Genomic DNA, 22,565 nt, shown 5'->3' with positions numbered 1-22,565 from the left:
AAAGCCGGCGGGGCGTTTCCGCCGCCTGGGCGGCGCCGGCGCTGCCTGCCGCGCCGCGGCCTGCTGCTTCAGCGCCTTTGCGAGCTCGCGCGCCGCCGCCTCGCGCTCGGGGGTGGACCCCGGCGCGGGCGCGGGGCGCTCCAGGGGCATGCCCTGCAGGTAGAGCCGCGTCTGGTCGCCCAGGTGGGTGGACAGCGCGCGGAAGGCGCCCGAGGCAGCCAGGTAGCTCCACAGGTAGGCGGCATGATCGAAGAGGTAGCGGTCCACGCCCGCGATCACCTGGTACCGCGCGTTGGCAAACACGCCCATGGCCGCTGCGGCGCCCAGCGCCGACTTGCCAAGCGCAGGCACGGGGACGGAGGGCGCGTAGGTGGGGTCGCGCGCGCGACGCAGCGCGCACAGCGCGCGCCCCAGCGCGGCCTGCGCGCCGCCGGCCACCAGGCCCACGCCGCAGAGCTGGGCGCACTTGACGCCCAGCGCTGCGGCGCGCGCTCCCGGGGTGTAGGCGCGCATGGGCGTGGCCGCATCGAACACGTTGTTGGGCAGGCGGGCCAGGGCATTGCGCCAGGCGTGGCGCGCGGGCGCCGGCGCGGCGCGCGTCGGCGCCACCAGGTATACCAGCGCTGCGTTGGCGGCGGCCAGGCTCAGCGTGTTGGCCGCCACCAGGTCCAGCTCGGAAAGGAAAGCGTCGCCGCGCGTGCGCGCCTCGTACGCCAGGCTGGAGGCGATTGTGATGGCTTGCTCCAGCGCCAGCTTCTGCATGAAGGCCGGGTCGGCCATGAGGCGGCCTACCACCTCGCGCGAGACGGTGGGGGGCAGCGCGCGCGTAAGCGCGCGCGTGACCCCGGGCCGCACGTCCATGGCCATGAAGCGGACGAGGGAAGCGGAGGAGACCAGGCCCATCTGCACCGCCTGGCGCAGGACAAAGGGCAGGTCGCCTACGCCACGGTACCACTCCTGCAGCACCGCCGCCAGAGCGCGCGCGTCATACAGCTCCGACAGGACCTTGCGGAAGAAGCCGTCGTCGCCACCGCCGTCATCGCCCTCGCCAAAGCCGCCGGAGTAGTCATCGTCGTCGCCGCCGTCGTCGCCGCCGCCGCCGCCGTTGAACACGCCCTTACCCAGCCCACCGCCGCCCATGCCGTCGTCCAGCTTGGGCGCGGTCTGCGTGACACGCTGCTTCAGGCTCAGCTTGGAGCGCTCCAGCGTCGCGCCGCCCGAGGAGGAGCCCAGGCCGCGCGCCATGCCGGTGGTGGGCGCCGCAAGGCACGTGGGCAGGGGGGAGGCCCCACTGGTGCTGGGGGAGCCTTGCCGCTCCTGCACGCGGGGGAAGGAGAGGGGGGCGAGCTCTCGCACGGCGCCAATGCGGGATGTGGTCCCGGGGGATGCAGGTGCCCTGAAAACAGGGCGACCCGAACCCACTCCCCAACCAGTGACCATGTGCTTCGCCTCGCAGGGCAATCGCCATTCCCGTCTACCCCATGCAGTGCTCACATGTCCGGCAGGCGGGCTGAGGGAGGCAGTAGTGGTAAAGCGAAGCCGGGGGGCGGGGCAGCCCGTGACGAAGGCCGGGCGGGCACGTGTCATCCTTCCCGGGAGCAGGAGGCATGGAGTCCTCCCGAGGGTGGGGGTAGAATGTCCAGAGATGCGGCTGCTGGAGGCAGCACTCGCGGTGAAGGAGGGGCAGACGCGAGGTCGGGCAGGCAGGGCGCAAGATAAGCCTGCCATGGTCGAGGCGCCGACGCCGCTGCCGCGGGGTGCTGTGAGGTTGTCCTAGGAGCACAGAAATTGACACACGAACGATCACTAGCTGCCGGGAGTGTGGGGGAAGAGGCATTGCCCTGCGCGACGTCCATGGATACTTCCGAAGGAGTCTCTGCTGCATGTGCGGATGGGATCGACCCGGGCGCTCGATCCTCTGGTAGGATGGTGACAGGCGCAGATTCCGAGACCCTGCGCCGGGACGGGAGGTCCACCGATCAATACGCATCTCCATTTCTAAGATGATCGCTTGTATCTAATCGTGAAACAAAACTTCTCCGCAAAACGGCTTGCGCAGTTGTGCATTAAGACTTGCTGGCGCTCAGAGTTTTCTCTTGTGAACTCCCTCTGTGGATCCACGTCGACATCTCTTCCTGCAGCCACTCCAATAACTGATTGTTTAGTCTTGGTTAGCCTACAATGGCAAATGTTCGTCACTTCAATGCACAACATGTGATCCCTGACTGACCAGAATCAGTCGAGGCCATCCTTGCACAACCGACCATCATGCAGCAGTAACAGCTTTGCGGGGCATGGAGAGGTTTAATGCTCTTTCTGTCAGCAACGAATGGGTGAAGAAATACAGCATGCGAGTATGCTGATAACCTGGCTCCCTGGCTCCTGACTCGCCGTAGCCCGTCCGAGTCAGCAAACACTCCATGATTTACGACAAGCCGTGAATAGAATTTCCAAGGCCTTTGGTCTGACGAGCGTGAGTACTCCCGGGCACAAAAATTACACTGTGCTTGGCTTTCATCAGGCGCGCTGATCAAGCGATTCCCAGGTCCAGAGAGCTTGACCGGCTCCAGCGACTGCCTTTGCCTGGGGGAGGCCCGGACACTGACCGCGCGCAGAATCGTCACCTCTCGCACCTGCATCCTTTCGTCCTGAGCAGAGCTTGTCCTGAAGTACACGATGGCCCGCAAGAAGATTAGGTGCGTGGCGTGGGAACGAGGTGGGTGCGCGGGCCCTACACGCCGGCTCTCCCCTTTACGAACCCACCCACCCCTCCGGCATCCAGGGAGTACAACTCCAAGACACTGCTGAAGGTGCACGCGGCGCGCCTGGGTGGGCTCGATCTCCCCATCCGGGTGGCCCAGGTGAAGGCGGACACCGATTTCGGGGCGCTGGTGACTGCCCACCCCTGGCTCAGCACCACCCCTCTGGTGGTGAAGCCGGATTGCCTGTTTGGGAAGCGGGGCAAGCATGACCTGGTGGGCCTCAAGCTGGACCTGGCTGGCGCCGAGGACTTCATCGCCCAGCGCATGGGCAAGGTGGGAGCCTGTAAAGGGGGATGGGTGGGTGGGAGGGGCCGCATGGTTAGGGGACACGCAGGCAGCTGTGGATAAACGATCTCCATAGCGTCTCTGACGCAGCCACTTTTCAGGCATCGTGAAGTTGTGGCTCCGACACATCCTGCACGCCTCTGCTCCCCTGACACGCCTGTCCCTCAACCCCACTCTCATCTCCCCCCCCCCTTACGGTCATCAACATGGGCACCGTATCCGGCCCCATCGACTGCTTTATCATCGAGCCCTTTGTGCCTCACGACGCCGAGTACTACCTGTGCATCCAGAGCACGCGTGCCGGCACGGACCTGTCCTTCTCCGAGGCCGGCGGCGTGGAGATCGAGGAGCACTGGGATCAGGTGCGCAGCGTCAGCCTGGCGGTGGGCGAGGCGGTGACGGGCGAGGCCCTGGCCCCCCTGCTGGCCACGCTCCCCCTGGAGCTGCGCCCCGGGATGGAGGCCTTCCTGGCCACCGCCCACGCCGTGTTCACCGACCTGGACTTCACACTGATGGAGATGAACCCCTTCACGCTGGGCCCCGACGGCGCGCCCTTCCCGCTGGACATGCGCGGCGAGCTGGACGACACCGCCGCCTTCCGCAGCGCCAAGAAGTGGGGCGACCTGGAGTTCCCCCTGCCCTTCGGCCGACGGCTGGGCCCCGCGGAGGCCGCCGTCGCGCGCATGGACGAGGGCACCGGCGCCTCGCTCAAGCTTTCCGTGCTGAACCCGCGCGGTCGGGTGTGGACCATGGTCGCGGGGGGCGGTGCCTCCGTCATCTACGCCGACACCGTGGGCGACCTGGGCGCGGCCGACGAGCTGGGCAACTACGCCGAGTACTCGGGTGGGCCCAACGCGGCCGAGACCCACGCCTACGCGCTACGCCTGCTGGACTGCACCACCGCAGGGCCCGACGGCCGCGCGCGCGCGCTGATCGTCGGCGGCGGCATAGCCAACTTCACCGACGTAGCCGCCACCTTCAAGGGCATCATTCAGGTGTCTTGGTGTGTGGGTGGGGGGGGATCCCTGTCGGGGGGGCTGAGGCGGGGGAGTGTCCAGGGGCAAGGCAGAGACCACTGACGGGGGTCAGATGCGATGAACCCAGAGGTCGTGCGCTGCATCCCTGACGTCCGCGGGCAAGCGATGGACCTGGAATCGCGGCCATTCACAGACCACCAGTGGCCATCCCTGCCCCACGCACTCGCTGACCCGGCGTTGCACGCCAGTCAGTGGGGCCAAGCGATCGCAGCACCTCCCACCCACCCCCTGCACTCACCCTCCCCGCCTGCGCCAGGCCATCCGCGAGCGCGCCGACGCGGTCAAGGCGGCGCGGCTCAAGCTGTTCGTGCGGCGCGGGGGCCCCAACTACCGCGCGGGCCTGGACGCGATGCGCGCGCTGGGCTCCGAGATCGGCATCGACATCGAGGTATATGGCCCGGAGGCCAGCATGACCGGCATCTGCAAGCTGGCCATCGACCACCTGAAGGACAGCGATGCCCGCGACGCAAAGGCTGCCCAGTGAGCCGTGCAGGAGGAGGACTGGTGCGTGCGGGAGGGTCCCTCCCCACCAACATAGGTCGCCACCCGCTTCCATTGCCCTCCTGGGTGCATCCACGAATCCCTGCTCCAGCGCCCAGGGGGTCCTCACACCTGAGTTCGACATACAGACAACCAGGCTGCTGTGCCCCATCCCCCCCCCTTCGACCTTCTCCTGTGAGCTGCACTGGGTTTCCAAGGGATGGATGTACAATGTCTAAGCTGTGGCTGGCCGGTTGCCGTCATCCAGGCAGCCGGCGGCATGGGTAATGAAATCTATCGGCAGGGCGTAGGGAAAGGGCGCCGAAGCTGGCGGCCCCGGGGGGTGGGCGAAGAGCTCCGTGGGTCATGGTAGGCTACAAGGCAAGGTGCGGGGGGCCAGAAGGGGGCCCCACAAGGGTCACAGCATAGACGCTGCAGGCGGAGGTGGGTAACACAGGGAGAACAAGCCGTGTCGGGTGTCGTGCGTGGGTCCAGGTATCTGCGGACAGTTTGGGCAAGGGTGGAAGAATGGGCAGTGAGCCAAGCAGCGTGGTGGGGAGTCCTGGCGTTGTGCTGTGGGGTGGCGGGAGGGGCGAGGCTGGCGCCGGCCCCCCTGATTTCGGTCCGTGGGGATGGGGACGACCTGGCACGATGGAGCGGCCGGCTTGCCGCTCTCGCCGCCGCCCTCCATAGGGCAGCCGGGTGGGGTGCGCAGAGGCTGCGTCGTACAAAGAAGATGGAAACACGTGCTCTCACAGGGTTGATGCTGTCGCTCGGAGGTGGGTCGGCCACTGGGGGACCTGATGAGGTGGAGGAGGGGCTACGCGGCGGGCGGTGGCGCTCGCCGAGCCGCTCCGCTCTGCGGCCGCGTCGGGCCGGGCGCGCACCGCAGGGCCCGCCAGAATCTGCTCCTGCGCCGGGCACGGCGAGGGTGCCGTGCAGGGGGACACGCGCGGCCCCCCGGCTTCAGTCTTCGCTCGGGGGTGTTGGGTTGGGGTCTGTGCGGGGGTCAAGGGCGGGTCGATCTTGGGCAGTGCGGGGGGTTTTGCGGGGGTGAGTTTGCGTGCGGCGGGGGCGGGGGCGCTGGGGGGGCCCCGCGGGTCGGCCCCGGCCCCCATTCCTCCCGGCCGCCGCGGCGCTCAGCAGCGCAGCGAGTCCAGGAAGCGGTGCATGCGGCGCGAGGCGGCCCGCGCGGCCTGGCGCGCGGCCAGCCCCGCGGCCTGCTTCTCAGCCAGCAGCTGGGCCAGCGCGGCGACCGAGGCGCCGGCGTCGCGTGCGGCGGCCAGCGCGCCCTCCAGCTCCGCGTTCAGCCCGATCAGCTCTACCACCTGGCTGGGCGGCAGCGACTTGTACAGCGCGGGCAGGTCCACGCCCGTCAGCGCCGGCAGCGCGGGCAGGCCGCCGCCCCCGAGGGTGCCGGCGGACGGGCGCGCAGGGCGCTGCACGGGCAGCGGCGAGGCCGCGCCCAGCGGCAGCGGGGCGCCGCTCGTCGAGCCGGCCCCGGTCGGCACGGGCGTGCCGGGGCGCTGCGTGTTTTGGGTGTCCCCGCCGTCGCCGCCGCGGGCCGGGGCCGGCCGGCCGGCCCAGGCTGCCTCTCCGCCCGCGCGCTCCTTGGCCGCCAGCGTCATCAGGTTCACCGCCGCATAGCAGGCAGAGTCGATGGCGGCGGCGCCCAGGCCGTGGCGGGCCGCGGCTTCCGCGGCCAGCGGCGTCCAGGCCAGCTCCTCCACGCCCTCCCCGCACGGCCCCAGCGCCGTGTCCTGGCTGGAGGTGGGCGAGGCGGGCGCCGCCGGCGCCGCGCCCGCGCCCGCCTCGCCCCACTCGCCTGTGCGCGCGTAGCGCGCGGTGCGCACGGCGGCCTCCTCGGCCGCGCGGCGCTGGGGGCGCCGCGGCGCGGCGGGGCCGAAGCCGGTGCCCACGAAGAGCGGGGGCGGCGCGGACAGGCCGGCCGACGAAACGTCCGGCGAGTCGCACCCCGCGCCGGACGGGTCGGCCTGGGCGCGCAGCGCGGCGGGGGAGGGGCGCCGGCGCTTGCTGCCCTCCTGCAGGGCGCGCAGGGTGCGGGTGCGCTTCACGCCGCACGCATTGCACAGTGTCTTGGGCCCTGGAGGAGGAGGGGGCGAGGGGGTCCGGCGGGGGAGGGATGTGAAAGGTGGATGTGCCAGGCGGAATCGCGCAGCGAGCGTGGCAGAAGTGATACGCATGCTGGACCCCAGATGGATGCAGCCACGTCTGCCACAGACATCACACTGAACCCCACCCCTCACCCCACCCCTCTCCCCCCCCCAAAGAGTCTCGGCCCCCCCGACCACCCCGCCGATCCATGATCCCACTCACCACAAGGGCCCTCACGCCACTGTGGTGTCTTGGTTGCGCCGCACTTGGAGCAGCACTTCACCCCACAATAGCCAGTGGTAGCGTAGGGGAACTCTTCCCCCGGAAGAGGTGTCGCCCGCAGGGTGTCCAGGGTATCGAAGGAAGCTGTGATCTGGACCAAAGTCATGGTTGTCCTATGTGCATGCCTGCAAGGGCAGGCATGGGTCGGTGAGAGATGGCTGGGTGAGGGCCGCGACATCTCGAGCCTGGAATAGTAGGTCAGGGAGGCTAGGCCGGGGGGGTGGGGCGAGCCACATTCAGCATCCGAGTGGCATTGGAGAACAATTGGCTGGCGAGGGGAGATGCGCAGGCACAATGGTGGCAGTGCGGGGGAGGGGGAAGGTCCCGTCTTACCAGGTGAGTGCGGCAGACTGGCAAAGATCAGGGCACCGTAAACCACCAGAATGATCTGTAAAAAAGATTCAGTTGAGAAGCGAGTGGGTGTGACCGATTGTGGGTGCGTGCGGGAGGGTCCGGGTTGGTGTCGCAAAGTTTGTGCCAGCCCATGGGCAGGGCAAGGCTCGGAGAGGGGTAGCCCCTCCCCCTCCGGGGACACCCCATCCGGGATCGTGATCCAGGCATTGCAGGCTTGCCAGCGACCCCAACCGCCCTCAAAAGTAAGAGTGAGATACACACGACCGAAAGATGGTGGAAATGTCGAGACAAAACGATTGCAAGGTGGATAGAGGCGAAGTATACATCCCCGGGTCGCACCCGTGATCACACCTCCGCGACACCCACAATCACCTTTAATTTTATATGCAGTCCTGAATCCTTTATTTTTCCCTCCACAACGGAGTGTAGAGAGCTCACAGGGACTTGGTGTATGCCACTCGCGATCGCAAATGAGGTCGGCTACGGGGGGCTCCTTGGATACAGTCCGCCTAGTATTCCTTGCTCTAGAAATTTACCCAGAATTTGCTCCGTCGCAGTGGTTCTGGCGGCCTCATGCAGGCTCTAGGCGAGGTATGGTGAGGCGGCGTCTGATCTCATCAGGCACTGCAGCTTCGACCCGGGCTTCCTCACGTGTCGGCGCGGAACCCTGTAGATGTTGATGTTGTTGTTGTTTTGGTGGGGGGGGGACGGCACCGAGCAGGCCACCATGACGTGTGGGCGCACCGCAAGCAGTACAGAATGGGACTATGTACAATCAAGGAGGCATTTGACCAGGAAGGAAAGTCTTGAATATGAGCAAGGTGGATGGCAGCACTTCGGCTGCGAAGAAACGACGTCTAGCTAAGCTCGAGGGGTCCAATCCCAAGACATCGACCAACACAATTGAAGTGAAAAGCATAGCATCGCCATCTCTGGTCTCAGCTGCAGCTGTCGCGCCACCACACCCGGTGTACGATGCCCTGCCACGAGGCTTGCTGGCCGCAGAGGTCCTCAAGGTGGGTGAAATGAGTGTGTGCAAGGCTTCTGACAAGAAGATTATTTGTTAGGCGGAGTATAGCCTCTGCACTCCCGTCTCCTGGGTTACCATCGTCTGAGAGACCTTCCATCTTAGAACGACAACCCTAAAAACATTGGTATCTCATTGCGCAGGTTCCCCCTCCCGCACGTGATCCACAAGCTGCTGTAGAGGCGCTGGTCGGAGGCTTGGTGTCGGGGAACGGCGCACGCTCCAGTGCGCCATACTCCCTCCGAATGCAAGACAAGAGCATCCTGCTGGAGAACCCCGTGAAGGCCAAGTCAAAGGGTGAGTGATGCAGGATCCCGAGGCTGTGGGACAGGTATATGGAGGTGCCATTGCTGCACTTTGCACAGGAGTGCTCGGCTAATTGCAATTGTCTCTGCCGACGAGAACGCCTATTGTCCCTCTTGCCAATCCAGGTGGAGGCACTCGGCAGACAGCCAAGTGCGCCAGGCGCCAGGGTGGGACGCTGAGCGCTGCCGCCCTGACCACCGTCACGTGAGTCAAAGAGTCTGGTGCCATGCTGCACCAGAGGGGTTTGTCACGAGGGGCATGCCTGGGGGTGGACAAGTTGGACGGGGGATTCAGCGCTGTCAGCAGATGCTGTGCGCCCCCGGCAGCGACGGTGGAGCGCTGGTCCATGACAAGCGCTTCCTCCGGAATCATTGCACGTGCATGCTTGTTTCTGGCGCAGCGCCCCCCAACCTTCCAACCTCCCCAACCCCAATCCCCTCAATCCCACCCGGTGTACGATGCCCTGCCACGAGGCTTGCTGGCCGCAGAGGTCCTCAAGGTGGGTGAAATGAGTGTGTGCAAGGCTTCTGACAAGAAGATTATTTGTTAGGCGGAGTATAGCCTCTGCACTCCCGTCTCCTGGGTTACCATCGTCTGAGAGACCTTCCATCTTAGAACGACAACCCTTACAACATTGGTATCTCATTGCGCAGGTTCCCCCTCCCGCACGTGATCCACAAGCTGCTGTAGAGGCGCTGGTCGGAGGCTTGGTGTCGGGGAACGGCGCACGCTCCAGTGCGCCATACTCCCTCCGAATGCAAGACAAGAGCATCCTGCTGGAGAACCCCGTGAAGGCCAAGTCAAAGGGTGAGTGATGCAGGATCCCGAGGCTGTGGGACAGGTATATGGAGGTGCCATTGCTGCACTTTGCACAGGAGTGCTCGGCTAATTGCAATTGTCTCTGCCGACGAGAACGCCTATTGTCCCTCTTGCCAATCCAGGTGGAGGCGCTCGGCAGACAGCCAAGCGCGCCAGGCGCCAGGGTGGGACGCTGAGCGCTGCCGCCCTGGCCACCGTCACGTGAGTCGAAGAGTCTGGGTGCCACGCTGCACCACAAGTGTTTGTCACGACGGGCATGCCTGGGGGTGGACGAGTTGGACGGGGGATTCAGCGCTGTCAGCAGATGCTGTGCGCCCCCGGCAGCGACGGTGGAGCGCTGGTCCATGACTGGCGCTTCCTCCGGAATCATTGCACGTGCATGCTTGTTTCTGGCGCAGCGCCCCCCAACCTCCCAACCTCCCCAACCCCAATCCCCTCAATCCCCACCTTGCGCCGCAGGTACTTGGGCCTCCTCCCCGTGCACGCGCTGTGGCGGGCGTATGCGGAGAGGCTGGCTGCGCGCGACCCCGGCGTCACCCTCGAGGCCTATCGCGACCGGCTCCTGGGCGCCGAGCTCCACGGCGCTCTGGTCAGGGTGAAGGCCTGCGCCGCGCGCCCCGACGCCGCCGGGCTGACGGGCATTGTGGCGCTCAGCCGGCCGCATTCGCTGGTGCTGGTCACGCCGGGCGACCGCCGGATCCGCATCCCCCGCCAGAACTCCACGCTGGAGCTGCTCATGGGCACGCGGCTCGTGGCCCTGGAGTACGGCGAGGATGTGGGGCAGGGCTGAGGGTCCGGTGGACGCTGGAGGCGAGGGTGTGGCCCGCTGCCTGCGATGCACTTTCAAAATGGCCTGGCCGGCCATGACTACGAGCTGGAGAGCGGACGAGAGCGGGAGTTGCAGTGGCCTTCATCAAAGTCGGCGCGCCCTGGACATGGTGAGGAAGAAGGAAGGAAGCACGGTGCACATCAGTGGGGCATGGGTCGTGGGCCTGCAGTGCATGATGTCACCACAGACGGCAGCTCACATCCTTTAGATGCAGGGCAAAGAGAAGCAGATCTGAGCAGCAGGTGCGAGTTGTGCCCCACGCTGCAGCATCTACCGTGCCTCTCCACATGGCCCCCAGGCAAGCGGCTGCCGCGATTCAAGAGAGGCGGGAGCATGGGCAGAAGGGCGCAGTACAATGGGGCACCCTGAAGAGGCTGGCATGGCTGATGGATATGCCGCCGTACCACCCGCCAGCACTGCATGAGAGCGGGCCGCATACCGTGGGCTACACTGTTGCCATCCCTCAGGCGGCGCGGGGGCTGCAATTCTGCGCTGGTCGTTAGCAGCACGGAACGCTGGTCCCTTGCTTGGGATCAGTGTGCAGTGCAAGTGTATCTGTTGATCTGGACCTGCTGACAACCTCAAAATGCTCTGCGGAGAATCGCCACTCCAGAAGGACTGATTGGGTGGTTCGTGCTCTATACGGATGCTATCCCCCATTGTAGGTACCAGCCGGAGATTTTTACCCATCCTTCATACAGCCGTGCCTCGCCCGGGTTCCTGCCTCCAGGAGGTTGTCAACCCGTACATGAGCGTGAAAGGATGTCGCGCTTGCCCCAACTGACGCTCAAAGCCATCTTGGGGGATTCCACTCAATAAATGATCTCACCTCGGGCGATGGCCGGGTAAGGTTCGACGTCACGCCAGACTATCACCCACATCGCACTCCGGGGCTGCTCGTCAAGGGCCAGCATGGCCCCAGGCCCTACTGCAATGTCGAACAGCACCCCGCTCAATTGCTCAGAACTAAGCACCCCAAACCCAGCGCTTTAGTATGATGGTATCATGCCAGGGATCTCAGGACGTTGAAATCTGCAAGGGTGTCTCACCGCGACCACCAATTTGTCACGAAGGCCAGGCCCATAGGAGTTGCATGCGCTCGGTACTTGATGGCATGTGGCCACTGTGCCGCCATGAAGTGCAGCGGTGCTGCGCCTCTGCTCCTCCATCAAGTTTTCCACATGAACATATGTGCCAAAGGATGCACCCATCCAGTCACCCCAGCTCGGACAGACCCGTGCCAGCAGCCCAGGCATGCCCTCACCCTCCTAATGCACACGCAAGTACTTATTTCTGGGAGATTGGGGGATGAATCCCACGCAGAAATCTAATGGTCCCCGCGGCAGGCTGGGCGCAACCAACATATTCTCGACCCAAACCTGTCAGAGAGTACGCCCATGCCCACGGAGCAATGTGCGATCGCCCAACATGCACAGCATGCTCCTCCTTTTGCTCTCCTCCGCGATGGTCATCTGTGTTGTTCCCAGGTCCACAGCAATCATAGAACTTGGGACATAATTGCCGTACCGCAGCACCACTCACCGTTTGATGCGACCTGCTCGCATGTAACCCTTGGACATTGGGACGCCTACTCGCCAGGGATACAGATACCCTCCACATGACACTGTGATGGCCTGATTCTTAATAATGTAGGAATTGCCCGGACTACGGGCGCACCCTTTATGCTTGACGCAAAAGCCAGTCATGTGTTTGTTGAGAATCTCGAGTAAATGCGAGGAGGAGAACCGGGTGGGGGTTCGCCAGAGTCGGCTTTAGGGGGGTGTCATTTTTAAGTGTGGACCAGGGCGGAGCGACGGGTGGTGTGATTGCAGATAAACCTGAAGCTGCGGCCCTCGCCCGGCAGGAACTCATCCACCCGCTCCAAGGGAATCGTAACTTGAGGTTTAAGGGATCAATGGAAGCGATACTTCAAGGTAAGCGTGGCGGCCACCAGGTTGGCCATGGTGTAACCACTCTTGGGGAGGGGGGGCGGCTAGCTTGGGCAAATCTTGCTTTTCTGCCAGCTATAAGTGTTCATACGATGTAAAGGTCCTGTTGCGGAAGATTTGGGAATTCTTTTGCATGATCTCGCAACTTTATTCCGGATGGATCGTGCGGGAATCGACGGCAACTCGTCTGAGATACGTCGCTAACGCTCGTCGGCGCCCACCCGAGCGCATTGTGGGCATCCACGAATGTCATGACAGATGCAACTCACATATTTGGGATGCCCAACACATTACAAACCACTCGGCAGTAGTACGCGCAACTGCTGCGCGGCGCTCGACTTCTTTTACCTTCCATGGTAACCGCGTTGAGTTGAGGATTTTACACCTAGACAGTGGCAAACGCGCCAGGGCAAGGTTCAGTTTACAACTACATATAAACAAAGCCAATCTTACACAGTCATAGATCAAGACTCTGCTCCCCTTGTGCGGCCCGGCCATCCTTGATCAACAGAATGAAGGGCCCGAGGGCCGTCCTTGTGGGTATCCTAGCCCTCCTCGCGGTGGCCCTTGCTCGACAAGGTGCGTGTCCCCTCGAATCCGGACAGAAGATCTTTAAGATGCCTGTCACTGTGTCGGTATAATTTCAATGTATGTTCCGCGCTGATCAGGCAAAAGACGCAGCGCCCACCCTGAGCGGAATGTGCGCCACACGGCCCCTCACACTTCCCGTCGGTAAACTCTCCCCGCCCAGGCTGCAACGATCACGACTTGTCCAGCCTCGAGGCTGCCAATTGCTCCCCACTGGCTGCTGGTCTTGTGGAGGACAAGATTGTGAAGAAGCCCAAGTATCCTTCCCAAGCCAGCCTGGATGCACCAATCGGGGAGGCGGTTGCCTGCCCCTTCATTTACCTCCCAGTGTGCGACACATCCAACAAGACCCACCCCAACACCTGCGTCGGAGAGGCAGAGGGTGCCACCATCGCCTGCGAGGGCGAGTGTCCCTGCCCCGTGGCCTCCTGCGCAGCCATCTATGCGCCCGTGTGCGGCACCAATAACATCACCTACGGCAATGCGTGCGTGGCGGAAGGCGCCCGCGCCGAGGTCGCGTGCCAGGGCGAGTGCCCCTGCCCTGCAAAGGGAGATGGCCCTGGCAGCATCCTCCCCACCTTCTGCCCCGCCATCTATGCGCCCGTGTGCGGCACCAATAACATCACCTACGGCAATGCGTGCGTGGCAGAAGGCGCCCGCGCCGAGGTCGCGTGCCAGGGCGAGTGCCCCTGCCCCGTGGCCTCTTGCGCAGCCATCTATGCGCCTGTGTGCGGCACCAACAATGTCACCTATGGCAACGAGTGCATTGCGCAGGGTGCACGCGCTGAGGTCGCCTGCAAGGGCGAGTGCCCCTGTGATCCATAAGGAGGTGCCACTGGCCCAGCGCATGAGGGCGTCGTAGTCATCTGCCACCCCCATCTGAGCCGTCCGGCCTGCAGTCTGGACGGCATTGCGTATGAATGCGCTGCGGCGGCGGCAAGGGTCGGCGTGTCCTGCTGGAAGGCTTGCCCGTGCCCAGGTGTAAGGGAATGTTGCAATGTCCCCTGATCCGCACACAGGAGAGAGTGGCCCAATCAACTCGCCGAGTGAAGACTGGAGGCTGTGTGCGTCTGGGAATGGGCGCCTGCAAAACATCATCGAGGAGCTGAGAGCCCCTGCTATTACTTCATCATGCAATACTGCACAGCATTGTCCCCTGCCAGTGAATATTGTTTGTGTGCGCATCACTTGCCCTGCTACGATTGCCTAGTCTGTCAGATAGCCATGAAAGTGTTACACACAGGTCATGCCCACAGATGAGAACACGGTGACATGAACCACAACACCTGCATGAATAGGCTGCAGAACAATCGGGCCATTCGTCTGGAAGACAATCGGGCAGCAACCTGGTTCTACTTCAAGGCATGTATGGGCCAAAAGTAAGCCGAGGAGGATGGAGGAGGGCACATGAACCAGAGTATGGAAGGTCAGGTGCCGCTCTCCGTCAGGCCAAGGGCGCTTCGGATGTAGCAAGCCTTGCGAGAACATATGGATGGCAGGAACCTGCACTTTCAGGTGCGCAGCCTCTTGGGCTCCGCCTCCAACGGGCTTGTAGCCCTTTTCGCAGGAAACATTCTCTCGCCCTCAGATGATGTCCCTGCGGTGGCGGGACACCAGGCTCTCCAGCAGAGACGGGGCGTCGCACTGGAAGACTGCGGGGGGGAGCAGCTTCGCCTCATCCTGGGGATAGCATGCTGGCTTTACTGCAGCGCTGATGCACCAGACGCAGCCCTGTGCTCCGTTGCAAGGCTCCTGCTCCGCGTACGCATCGCACGCATGGTCCGGCTTCTTTGGGCCCGGGGTGACCGTGCAATTAGCAATGCCTGGCAAGTGGAACAGATTCAATAGTTAGATACCCAAGTACTGCACATGCCTGATCACGAGAGGCTTGCACGCCCTCAGCCCATTCCAGGTCAAGATCCTTCCTTCCTCACTCGTGGGAATGTACTCGGCAACGGCATCCCAGATACAGACATTCTTGCGACCGAAGAAGTTACAGTACTCGCATCCGGGACGCAGGAAGCATTCAGCTGGCCCCAGACTCCAGCACGTGCCCTCGAGGTCCGCAGAGGTGCACCCTGCCACAATGGCCAGCACGAGGAGGGAGAGCACACGGACGGCACGCATGACGAGATGCGTTGAAATGATGTATTGAAGATTTAAAGGAGTGCCGGGGAATTGGGTGCTTGGCCATATGTCTGCACAGCGGCGGTAACTCGCGTTACGTCAGGGCGCGACCCAAGATTCGTCTCGGAGCACGTGCGATGATGACCTCTCAGCAAGTCTACAAGCATGGCCACGCCGAGTTGGCGTGTCCACCCGCTCACCACATCCACTGGGTGCAAGTCTTTACCACTCCGTAAATAGGGCTACATCAGGCGACGCAGGGAGGCAGTGCAACCTCGTCACTGCTCCTTGGCCTGCGCGCCTGCCAACCGTGCCAGCAGGTCCTTGATTGCACGATGCACACGCTCCACGGCCACGACGCCGTCGCCATGCACGAGCTCGCCCAGCCCATGAGTTGCTGTTACGCTGGCCAGCCTGTGTCCAGGAGGAGGCTGGGAAAACGTACTCAAATGTGCAAGTGCGGGACACAATCTGATGCACAAGCACGATACAGAAGCAGTCCTGACTCTATGCAAGGGGATCACGTCAGCTCATTCCCACAGACTGTCCCACCTTTTTTGATGGGATCCCTGACCCCCGGCCGGTGCCAGGGTGAGGGTGTACCGATCGCTCCAGCGGGGGAGGTGGGTGGATAGCACCAGGGCCGGCCTCCCCCCGCCGGGCTTGGTGCGCGCGATGGACTCCTTCTCTACCAGGGCGGCCAGCAGGGAGAGGGTGGCGCTCAGCACCGCATAGGACGAGACGCAGACCACCAGCACGTACCACGCGTGGGGGCTCTTGGCTGGCCAGAATTGTGCGACGAGGGCGACCAGGCAGGTCGCTGCGCCCACCGCAATCCTGGTGTCCACAACAGAGTGATCCAGGGCGCAGCCCTCCCCCTGAAGGGCCTGCACAATGGGGCGGGGGGAGCCTCGCTGAGTCAATGCCAGGGCTTCTTTCCGGTGCTCGAGTGCATCGGGCATCACCCCGGCTCACCTCCGCAGCAGCCTCGTCCAGGGCACGCTTGATCGATGCCGCATCACCCAGATCCAGCTTGTCCTTCGCAGCTGCTTCCGCAGTTTCCTCAACAAAAGGATTTACATCTGCCTTGCGGGATCTCGGCGCCATTGTGTCCAGACCAGTGCTTGTTGGGTTCGGTTGCGCCGCACGGCCAGTCGACCTGGCGCAGGCGGGGGGAGCAGGGATAGGAGCCGATGTGCTAGTTCAGGATATCTGCAGGAGGGACGCATCGGCATTGTACCTGGTCGAGCTCAGAGTGGCACTTTTTGTCGAAGGGGCTCGTGCTGTGCTGCGTCCGTCGAGCGCGCGACTAGATCACTTCCACCCAACCCCCCCTTGCACCATGCAATTCTTGGGCACTCCTGAAAAAGTGCCATCATCGATTCAGTCTGAGCAGGAAAGGATTGTATCTAAAAGGCATGCCGACTCTCACAGAGGCGCTTCAGGGAGCAGACCCAGGACTGGTGCGGCGACCGTGTACGCTACAAGTCTTTGGTGCACCTTCGAGAGTGCTCACATGGCCCACTCACATCTCATTTGGAACTTCTCATCTCACAGATTAAGGTTCTGGAAGCGATTGCAGTCGCCGTGGTCGACATATCTGTGCGTACTATGGAGTCGGTGACCTCAGATGCTCGGTTGTGTCACCTTGCCGTGACAGTGGATCTGAGAGCTCCCCCTTCTCTCACTGCCCTCACTTCCACCCCCCATCCCCCACCTCCCATCTGAATCGTGCTCAGCATGCCCTGAGGACAGCATCGACGGCAGAGACAGGCACCTCCAATGACCTGGGTGACAGGCAGCTGGCTGCAGATGTGGTGGCCGACGAAGCGGTCCTCAAAGCCTTGCGCTCCTCAGGCGCGGTGGAAACTGCGAGCAGCGAGGAGCAGCCGCACGACATCGCACTTGGTGGCTTCGGGTACTCGGTGAGGGGGGCGGGGTGGCCATGGAAGCTGTGGGAGGCCGGGAGGGCGCTCTACTCCTGGTGCCCTTTGCCAGGCTTGTGGATGGCAAGATAGGGTCCCAGGACAGTGTATCACGCTCGCCGGCTGTCCCTCAAACAAGGGAGCAGTAGCCTGCGTGCCTCGAGACGCCGCCTTGAGGATGAGCACAACCCCGCGCCTGGCCCCTGCCTGCAGGCTCAGGAAGGTCACCGCATGCCGGGCACCTTAAACTCCGCCCTACCTCCCACCATCCCTGTCTCCCGCAACGCCCCCAGGTGGCATTTGACCCGCTGGACGGCTCCTCCGTCATCCCCGCCGGCTGGGCCGTGGGCTCCATCTTTGGCGTCTGGCCCGGGTCGCAGCTGGTTGGCCGACCGGGGTCGGACCAGGTGGCGGCGGCGTATGCCCTGTATGGGCCCCGAACACTCCTCGTGGTGGCCAGGGGCCTGGGCGGCTCGTCCCCGGTGTGCCAGGAGTTCACGCTGGGCGAGGGTGGGGCGTGGGCCCTGGCGAGGGACGGCATCGCCATCGGGGACGGGGTGCGGACCTTTGCGCCTGCCAACCTGAGGTGAGTGTGTGTGGGGGAGGGGTTGGGTGGGTGGCGCCTGGGCCTGGGCACTTGCTTCTCAGGATTGTGGTGGGTTGTGGAGATTGGGCCTGCACGTGCCGATGCCATCCTGCCCCGCTCAGCTGTCGGCTCACTGCCCCCCGCACTCCTCGCTGCGCCCGAGCCGCCCGCAGGGCGAGCGCCGAGAACGAGGCGTATGGGGGCCTGGTGAGGCGCTGGCTGGAGGAGCGGTACACGCTGCGGTACAGCGGCGCCCTGGTGCCCGACCTGCACCACGTGATCACCAGGGGCGGGGGCGTGTTCTGCAACCCCACCTCTGCTGGGGCGAAGCCCAAGCTGCGCCTCCTGTACGAGGTGGCGCCCCTGGCATACGTCACCGTGGCCGCGGGCGGGGCGGCGACCGACGAGGCGGGGCCCGCCCTCGACAAGGTCATAGCAGAGCATGGGGCCAAGGGTCCTGTATGTCTGGGGGGTAAGGCAGAGGTAGAGGCATGTCAGGAGGCCATGCGGTCGTCTGTGGTGTGAGGTGAAGTGTAAGAGACACGCACGAAGGCTTAGCCCACAACACCTGTCCCACCGAAAATCGGATGTGAGTTCTCCCGCGCTCGATGGGGCTGGGCTCCCCCCCAGCGTACTTTGCTAGGCCTGCATGCGGACCCGTCCCCTTCTCATCGGCATCGAAGACGTGTGCAAGGAGGAGTGAACCCTCATCGGAGGTGGGAGGGCCGTGCCCTGCCACTCTCCACGGAGACAGGGGATCAAAGGTCCCCATCGCTCGAGCGAGCAGCGCCATCGGGCTGGGCGCAATCCAGCCTGACTAGCAGAGAGCAGCATGTCGTTCTTTGGAGGCACAGGTGAGAGGGCGATGCGACTTCACCCTGCCACGGTGTGCCCTGTCCTTCCGAGTGCCCTTTTGAGACACCTTGCTCGGCTTGGCACTCGATCGACTCCAGAAGCTTTCTCCCTCTCGCCAGGATTCGGCGCTCCAGCTGCATCCAGTCCCTTCGGACAGACTCAGCCGACCAACGTATTTGGGCAGGTGTGTATCTCTGGTGTGTCAGGTTGAATGGGCTGGCTGTAGCCCTCCCTGGGGCCATCTGGCTGACTCTGCAGGATGATCCAGTGCTGGAGGGCACTAGATACCTAAAAAAATGGATGAATGTAATACTTCACTTTGACAAGGCATGCGACTGCTTGCCAAGTGCGCCAAGAAGGACCTTGACAGATGATCAGCCTCAACCCTTCCCACGTCGCCATCCCAACAGCCAAATCAGCCAGCCTTTGGCGCGACTCCTACCCCCGCATTCGGTGCTGCAAGCGCATCAGGCTTTGGGAGCACAGCGTTTGGGGTGAGGAGCTGATATTTTGGATGGGAATGCACTTCATGTGTGGGGGGGGTGGCAGCGCTCCTGCACTGCTGCCTAAGCATCGGTGATCTGTCCCTCCGCCACCCTTCTGCCGACCCCTCTTTCTGCAGGCGGCCACGGGCAGTAGCTTTGCGTTCAATGCTGCCTCGTCAGCCTCCAGCCTCTTTGGGGCCGGGAGTTCGCCGGCGTTCGGTGCCACCCCCGGGTCGACGTTTGGTGCGCCGCCGCAAAACACCACTGCAAGCCCTTTCGGCGGGGGGGGCAGCCTCTTCGCGCAGGTCTGGGACCCCGGGGGTGTCGAGGCGGCCATTATCGGCCTGTCGCGAGCGATAGGGGGATCTTTAGGGTCTTGCGGTCTTACAACCCTGTGGATGGCACTCTCGCTGCGTGTCTGGGTGCAGAGGGGGTTGCCAATGCAGATTCAGGTGCTGCTGCGCGGCGGGCCTGGGGCCAGGTCCTTCAGGACGATCGATGGTGCATCCTGGCTGAAGGCCTGCCCACCATCCATTCAGCAGAGCCAGCCCGGGACGGGCTTTGGAGGGAGCCCCACCCCTGCCTTTGGCAGCACTGGCATCTTTGGCCAGCCAGCTCAGGTATTCATCTGGACATTGGAGAGGAGCTCGTGTGGTGGCAGGTTGATTGCGGACACATCGTCGGGTGAACTCGACAGGGCATGCATGGGGAAGTGGTGCAGAAAGTTGGCTGCCCTGCCTCACCACCAGGAAGCTCGAGGGCGACATCCCACCATTTCTCGCCGCCCCCCCTTTGCCCCTTTCACAGCAGCAGGCGACCTCAGGATTCGGCGCGCCCGCCGCGCCCTCCCCCTTCGGCCAGCCGCAGGCCTCGACCTTCGGCGCGGCGCCCTCCTTCGGCAGCCCCGGCGGGTTTGGCGGCGGCGCCGCTGCCACCGCAGGCCGGGGGACTCGCGGCGTGCCCTGGCGCAAGACCCAGGAACAAGACGGCGCGGCCAATGGCCCCAAGACCACCGGTGGGTCGGTGGGGGTGGGGGTGGGGGTGGGGGTGGGGGTGGGGGTGTCTCGTGCCTGCGCGCTCGCCGAGGCTGTATCGGGCTGCGAATGAACAGAGACTTGTGGGACGGAAGGCTGCCAGCCCTCACCCAGGGTCTGCATGTCGGGGGGGAGCAGGAACGCTCTCCTGCTCGCTGGCATCGAGACGGGCTCTCGCACCGCGCCTCTCGAGTGCTTGCCGCCTGCGGCCAGGGGCTCGACTCACCTGCCACTCATGACCAGGGTCACTCACGCCGACACACACACGTACACACACTTCCCTGCGCAGTGTACCTGAACAGCATCTCATGCATGCCAGAGTACGCCAACAAGTCGGTGGAAGAGCTGCGACGGGAAGATTACGAGGACGGCTGCAAGGGCGGCGCGGGCGCCCCTGCCGCCGGCAGCGGCATGTTTGGCGCAGCCCCGGCTTCCGCGCCCTCCGTCTTTGGGGCGGCGAGCGCCCCCGCGTTTGGCTCCCAGAGCCCGTCTCCGTTTGGTGAGTGGCAGAGGGTGGCGCTCGGCAGCTCGCGTGAGGGGATCAAGGCAGGGAGAAGGTCGGGGACGCCGTGCTGCATGCTGCACCATCACGGATCTCCAGGGCCGGATCTCGCTCGCGTCTGTGGCACCCTGGTCCTGGGTTTCGATGTGCCCTGTCCCTACTCCTCCCGCTGGCATGGCAGCTGGTCCGCTCCCAAATTACCTCTCCCGCCCGCCAAACACCTTCCTAACCCCCCCCCCTCCCTTCCCAAAGGCGGCGGCGGCTTTGGGGTGGCCTCCACACCCGCATTCGGCCAGGCCGCCTCTTCCCCCGCCTTTGGCTCCACCAGCGTGTTTGGCGGGGCGCCGCAGCAGCAGACCTCGGCCTTCGGGGCCACGTCCACCTTTGGCACGACGCAGGCGCCCGCCTTTGGCGCAGCCGCCTCGGCCCCCGCATTCGGCGGGTTCGGCACGCCCGCGGCCTCCGCGCCCGCCTTTGGCGGCTTCGGCGCGCCGCCCGCAGCCTCCGCGCCGGCGTTCGGGGGCTTTGGCGCGGCCAGCGCGCCCGCCTTTGGCGCGGCCGCCCCCGCCGCGCCCTCGCCCTTTGGCGGCTTCGGCGCCGCGCCGGCCAACAGCTCGCCCACCTTTGGCGCGCCGGCCGCGGCGCCGTCGCCTTTTGGCGCCCCGGCCACCGGCGGTTCGCTCTTCGGCGGCGCCGCGACCCAGTCGGCCTTCGGCGGCGCCGGCGGTGGGTCGCTCTTCGGTGGCACCCCGGCCTCCACACCTGCCTTCGGCGCCGCGCCGGCCTCGACGCCCGCCTTTGGCGCGCCGGGCAGCGGCGGGTCCTTGTTCGGGGGCGGGGCGGCGGCGTCCACGCCCGCCTTCGGCACGGGCGGGTCGCTGTTCGGCGGCGCCGTGCCCGCCGCCTCGGCCCCCGCGACCGGCGGTTTCTCCTTCGCCGCGCCGGGCGCCGCGGGGCAGTCGGCGCCCGCGCCCTCGCTCTTCGGCGGCACCAGCACCGGCTCCCTGTTTGGCGGCGGGGGCGGGGCCGGCGCGACCCCGGCCCCACCGGCCGGCGGCGGCTTCTCCTTCGCGCCGCCGGGCGGGGCGTTCGGCGGCGCGGCGGGCGGCGCGACGCCGCCCACGCAGCAGCAGGCAGCGTCCCAGCCCGCGCCCGCCGGCCAGGGCTCACCCTACGGCACCCTGCCCGCGCCGCCCTCCGCGCTGCCCCCCGCCTCGTCCGGCGTGGGGCTGAGCCAGCGCGGGCCCGCCGGTTTCTCCCCCGGCGGCGGGGGGTGGGGCTACGCGGCCTCACCCCCGCCCCGCATCCCGGCGCTGGCGGTGCCGCGCACGCTGACCCCCCGCCCGGGGTCGCGCATGCGCCCCGGCCGCGCAGTGAGTCACCTGGGCGCGAGTGGGCGCGGCGCGGCGGCCGGCCCCGAGGCCACGCCCTCCCCTCGCTCTGCCCTGCCTGGGCCCGCCGCCTCGCCCGGCGCCGGCATGTTTGCGGTGGCGGCCGCCACGTCGCCGTGCGACGCTCGCGGCTCGTCGGCGACGCCCGACGCGCCAGCCCCGGGGGGCCTGTTCGCGCCGCGCGACGACCCGCGCCGCCTCTTCGTCCGGGACGCCCTGCCCTCCACCGCCGCCGGCGCAGGGCCCGGGTTCGTGGCGGGCGTGCTGCCGGCGCCGCGCACGCCCCGGCCGGCGCCTGGCGAGGGAGGGGCCGGTGTGTCCCCGGCGGCTAAGAGGGGTGGCAGCGGCGCCGCGGACGACCGTGCCGACGTCGCCAACGGCGACGCGGGTGACAACAGCGCCGCCGCTGCGTCCCCGCACTCCGCCCACCGCCCCGACTCGGATCCCGATGCCACGCTGGCGGGCCTGCTGCCGCGCCTGACCCGCCCCGACTACTACACGGTGCCCTCGCTGGCGGAGCTGGCGGCGGCGGCGCGCAGCGACCCGGCCGCCGCCGCCGCGGTGCCCGAGTTTGTCGTCGGCCGTCGCGGCCTGGGCAGCGTGGCCTGGCTGGAGCCCGTGGACGTTCGCGGGCTGGACCTGGATGACGTGATCACCATCTCGCGGGGCGGGGTGGAGGTGTACCTGGAGGGCCCGGCCAAGCCGCCGGTGGGCGCGGGCCTGAACCGCCCCGCGGAGGTGACCATGCTCAAGATCTTCAAGACGGACAAGGCCACGGGGCAGCCGGTGACAAACGCGGCGGCGGTGGAGAGGTGGGTGGGGGGATG

At 65.4% G+C, this 22,565-nt stretch overlaps 8 protein-coding genes across 8 annotated transcripts in view; 5 read left to right on the top strand and 3 right to left on the bottom strand.

Annotated features, from left to right (window-relative positions):
• Positions 1-68: 68 nt before the first annotated feature.
• Positions 69-1,587, bottom strand: F751_4871 (hypothetical protein; the record flags this gene model as incomplete). Its single annotated transcript, XM_011400972.1, has 4 exons — positions 69-75; positions 194-333; positions 1,174-1,317; positions 1,495-1,587. 4 exons carry the CDS (start codon positions 1,585-1,587, stop codon positions 69-71), a joined length of 384 nt encoding a protein of 127 aa, XP_011399274.1.
• A 1,089-nt stretch (positions 1,588-2,676) lies between these two features.
• On the top strand, positions 2,677-4,568 carry F751_4870 (ATP-citrate synthase; the record flags this gene model as incomplete). Its single annotated transcript, XM_011400971.1, has 4 exons — positions 2,677-2,696; positions 2,783-3,035; positions 3,320-4,042; positions 4,341-4,568. 4 exons carry the CDS (start codon positions 2,677-2,679, stop codon positions 4,566-4,568), a joined length of 1,224 nt encoding a protein of 407 aa, XP_011399273.1.
• A 1,135-nt stretch (positions 4,569-5,703) lies between these two features.
• On the bottom strand, positions 5,704-7,067 carry F751_4869 (hypothetical protein; the record flags this gene model as incomplete). The annotated part of the gene is made up of 2 exons (XM_011400970.1): positions 5,704-6,668; positions 6,968-7,067. 2 exons carry the CDS (start codon positions 7,065-7,067, stop codon positions 5,704-5,706), a joined length of 1,065 nt encoding a protein of 354 aa, XP_011399272.1.
• Positions 7,068-9,403: 2,336 nt separating this feature from the next.
• Positions 9,404-10,257, top strand: F751_4868 (Ribonuclease P protein subunit p29; the record flags this gene model as incomplete). The annotated part of the gene is made up of 3 exons (XM_011400969.1): positions 9,404-9,455; positions 9,590-9,668; positions 9,927-10,257. 3 exons carry the CDS (start codon positions 9,404-9,406, stop codon positions 10,255-10,257), a joined length of 462 nt encoding a protein of 153 aa, XP_011399271.1.
• A 2,500-nt stretch (positions 10,258-12,757) lies between these two features.
• F751_4867 (Ovoinhibitor) lies at positions 12,758-13,658 on the top strand (the record flags this gene model as incomplete). Its single annotated transcript, XM_011400968.1, has 2 exons — positions 12,758-12,824; positions 12,997-13,658. The coding sequence occupies 2 exons, from the start codon at positions 12,758-12,760 to the stop codon at positions 13,656-13,658; spliced, it is 729 nt and encodes a 242-aa protein (XP_011399270.1).
• A 1,580-nt stretch (positions 13,659-15,238) lies between these two features.
• Positions 15,239-16,067, bottom strand: F751_4866 (putative signal peptidase complex subunit 2; the record flags this gene model as incomplete). The annotated part of the gene is made up of 3 exons (XM_011400967.1): positions 15,239-15,374; positions 15,513-15,847; positions 15,936-16,067. The coding sequence occupies 3 exons, from the start codon at positions 16,065-16,067 to the stop codon at positions 15,239-15,241; spliced, it is 603 nt and encodes a 200-aa protein (XP_011399269.1).
• Positions 16,068-16,378: 311 nt separating this feature from the next.
• On the top strand, positions 16,379-17,996 carry F751_4865 (Sedoheptulose-1,7-bisphosphatase, chloroplastic; the record flags this gene model as incomplete). Its single annotated transcript, XM_011400966.1, has 4 exons — positions 16,379-16,423; positions 16,700-16,885; positions 17,179-17,471; positions 17,645-17,996. 4 exons carry the CDS (start codon positions 16,379-16,381, stop codon positions 17,994-17,996), a joined length of 876 nt encoding a protein of 291 aa, XP_011399268.1.
• Positions 17,997-18,303: 307 nt separating this feature from the next.
• F751_4864 (Nuclear pore complex protein Nup98-Nup96) overlaps positions 18,304-22,565 on the top strand; it is a gene marked incomplete at both ends in the record, with an annotated part of 10,139 nt that continues 5,877 nt past the window's right edge. Inside the window, 7 exons of the mRNA XM_011400965.1 lie at positions 18,304-18,510; positions 18,949-19,054; positions 19,635-19,826; positions 20,270-20,344; positions 20,600-20,861; positions 21,582-22,239; positions 22,309-22,550. Of these exons, the coding sequence (XP_011399267.1) occupies positions 18,304-18,510; positions 18,949-19,054; positions 19,635-19,826; positions 20,270-20,344; positions 20,600-20,861; positions 21,582-22,239; positions 22,309-22,550 (1,742 nt within the window). The remainder of the gene's footprint in view (positions 18,511-18,948; positions 19,055-19,634; positions 19,827-20,269; positions 20,345-20,599; positions 20,862-21,581; positions 22,240-22,308; positions 22,551-22,565) is intronic.

Source organism: Auxenochlorella protothecoides (assembly GCF_000733215.1).
Source record: "Auxenochlorella protothecoides strain 0710 unplaced genomic scaffold scaffold54, whole genome shotgun sequence".
Taxonomy (NCBI): Eukaryota; Viridiplantae; Chlorophyta; class Trebouxiophyceae; order Chlorellales; family Chlorellaceae; genus Auxenochlorella; species Auxenochlorella protothecoides.
Note: the sequence above shows the minus strand (reverse complement) of the source record. Positions and strands in the feature narration are given on the sequence as shown.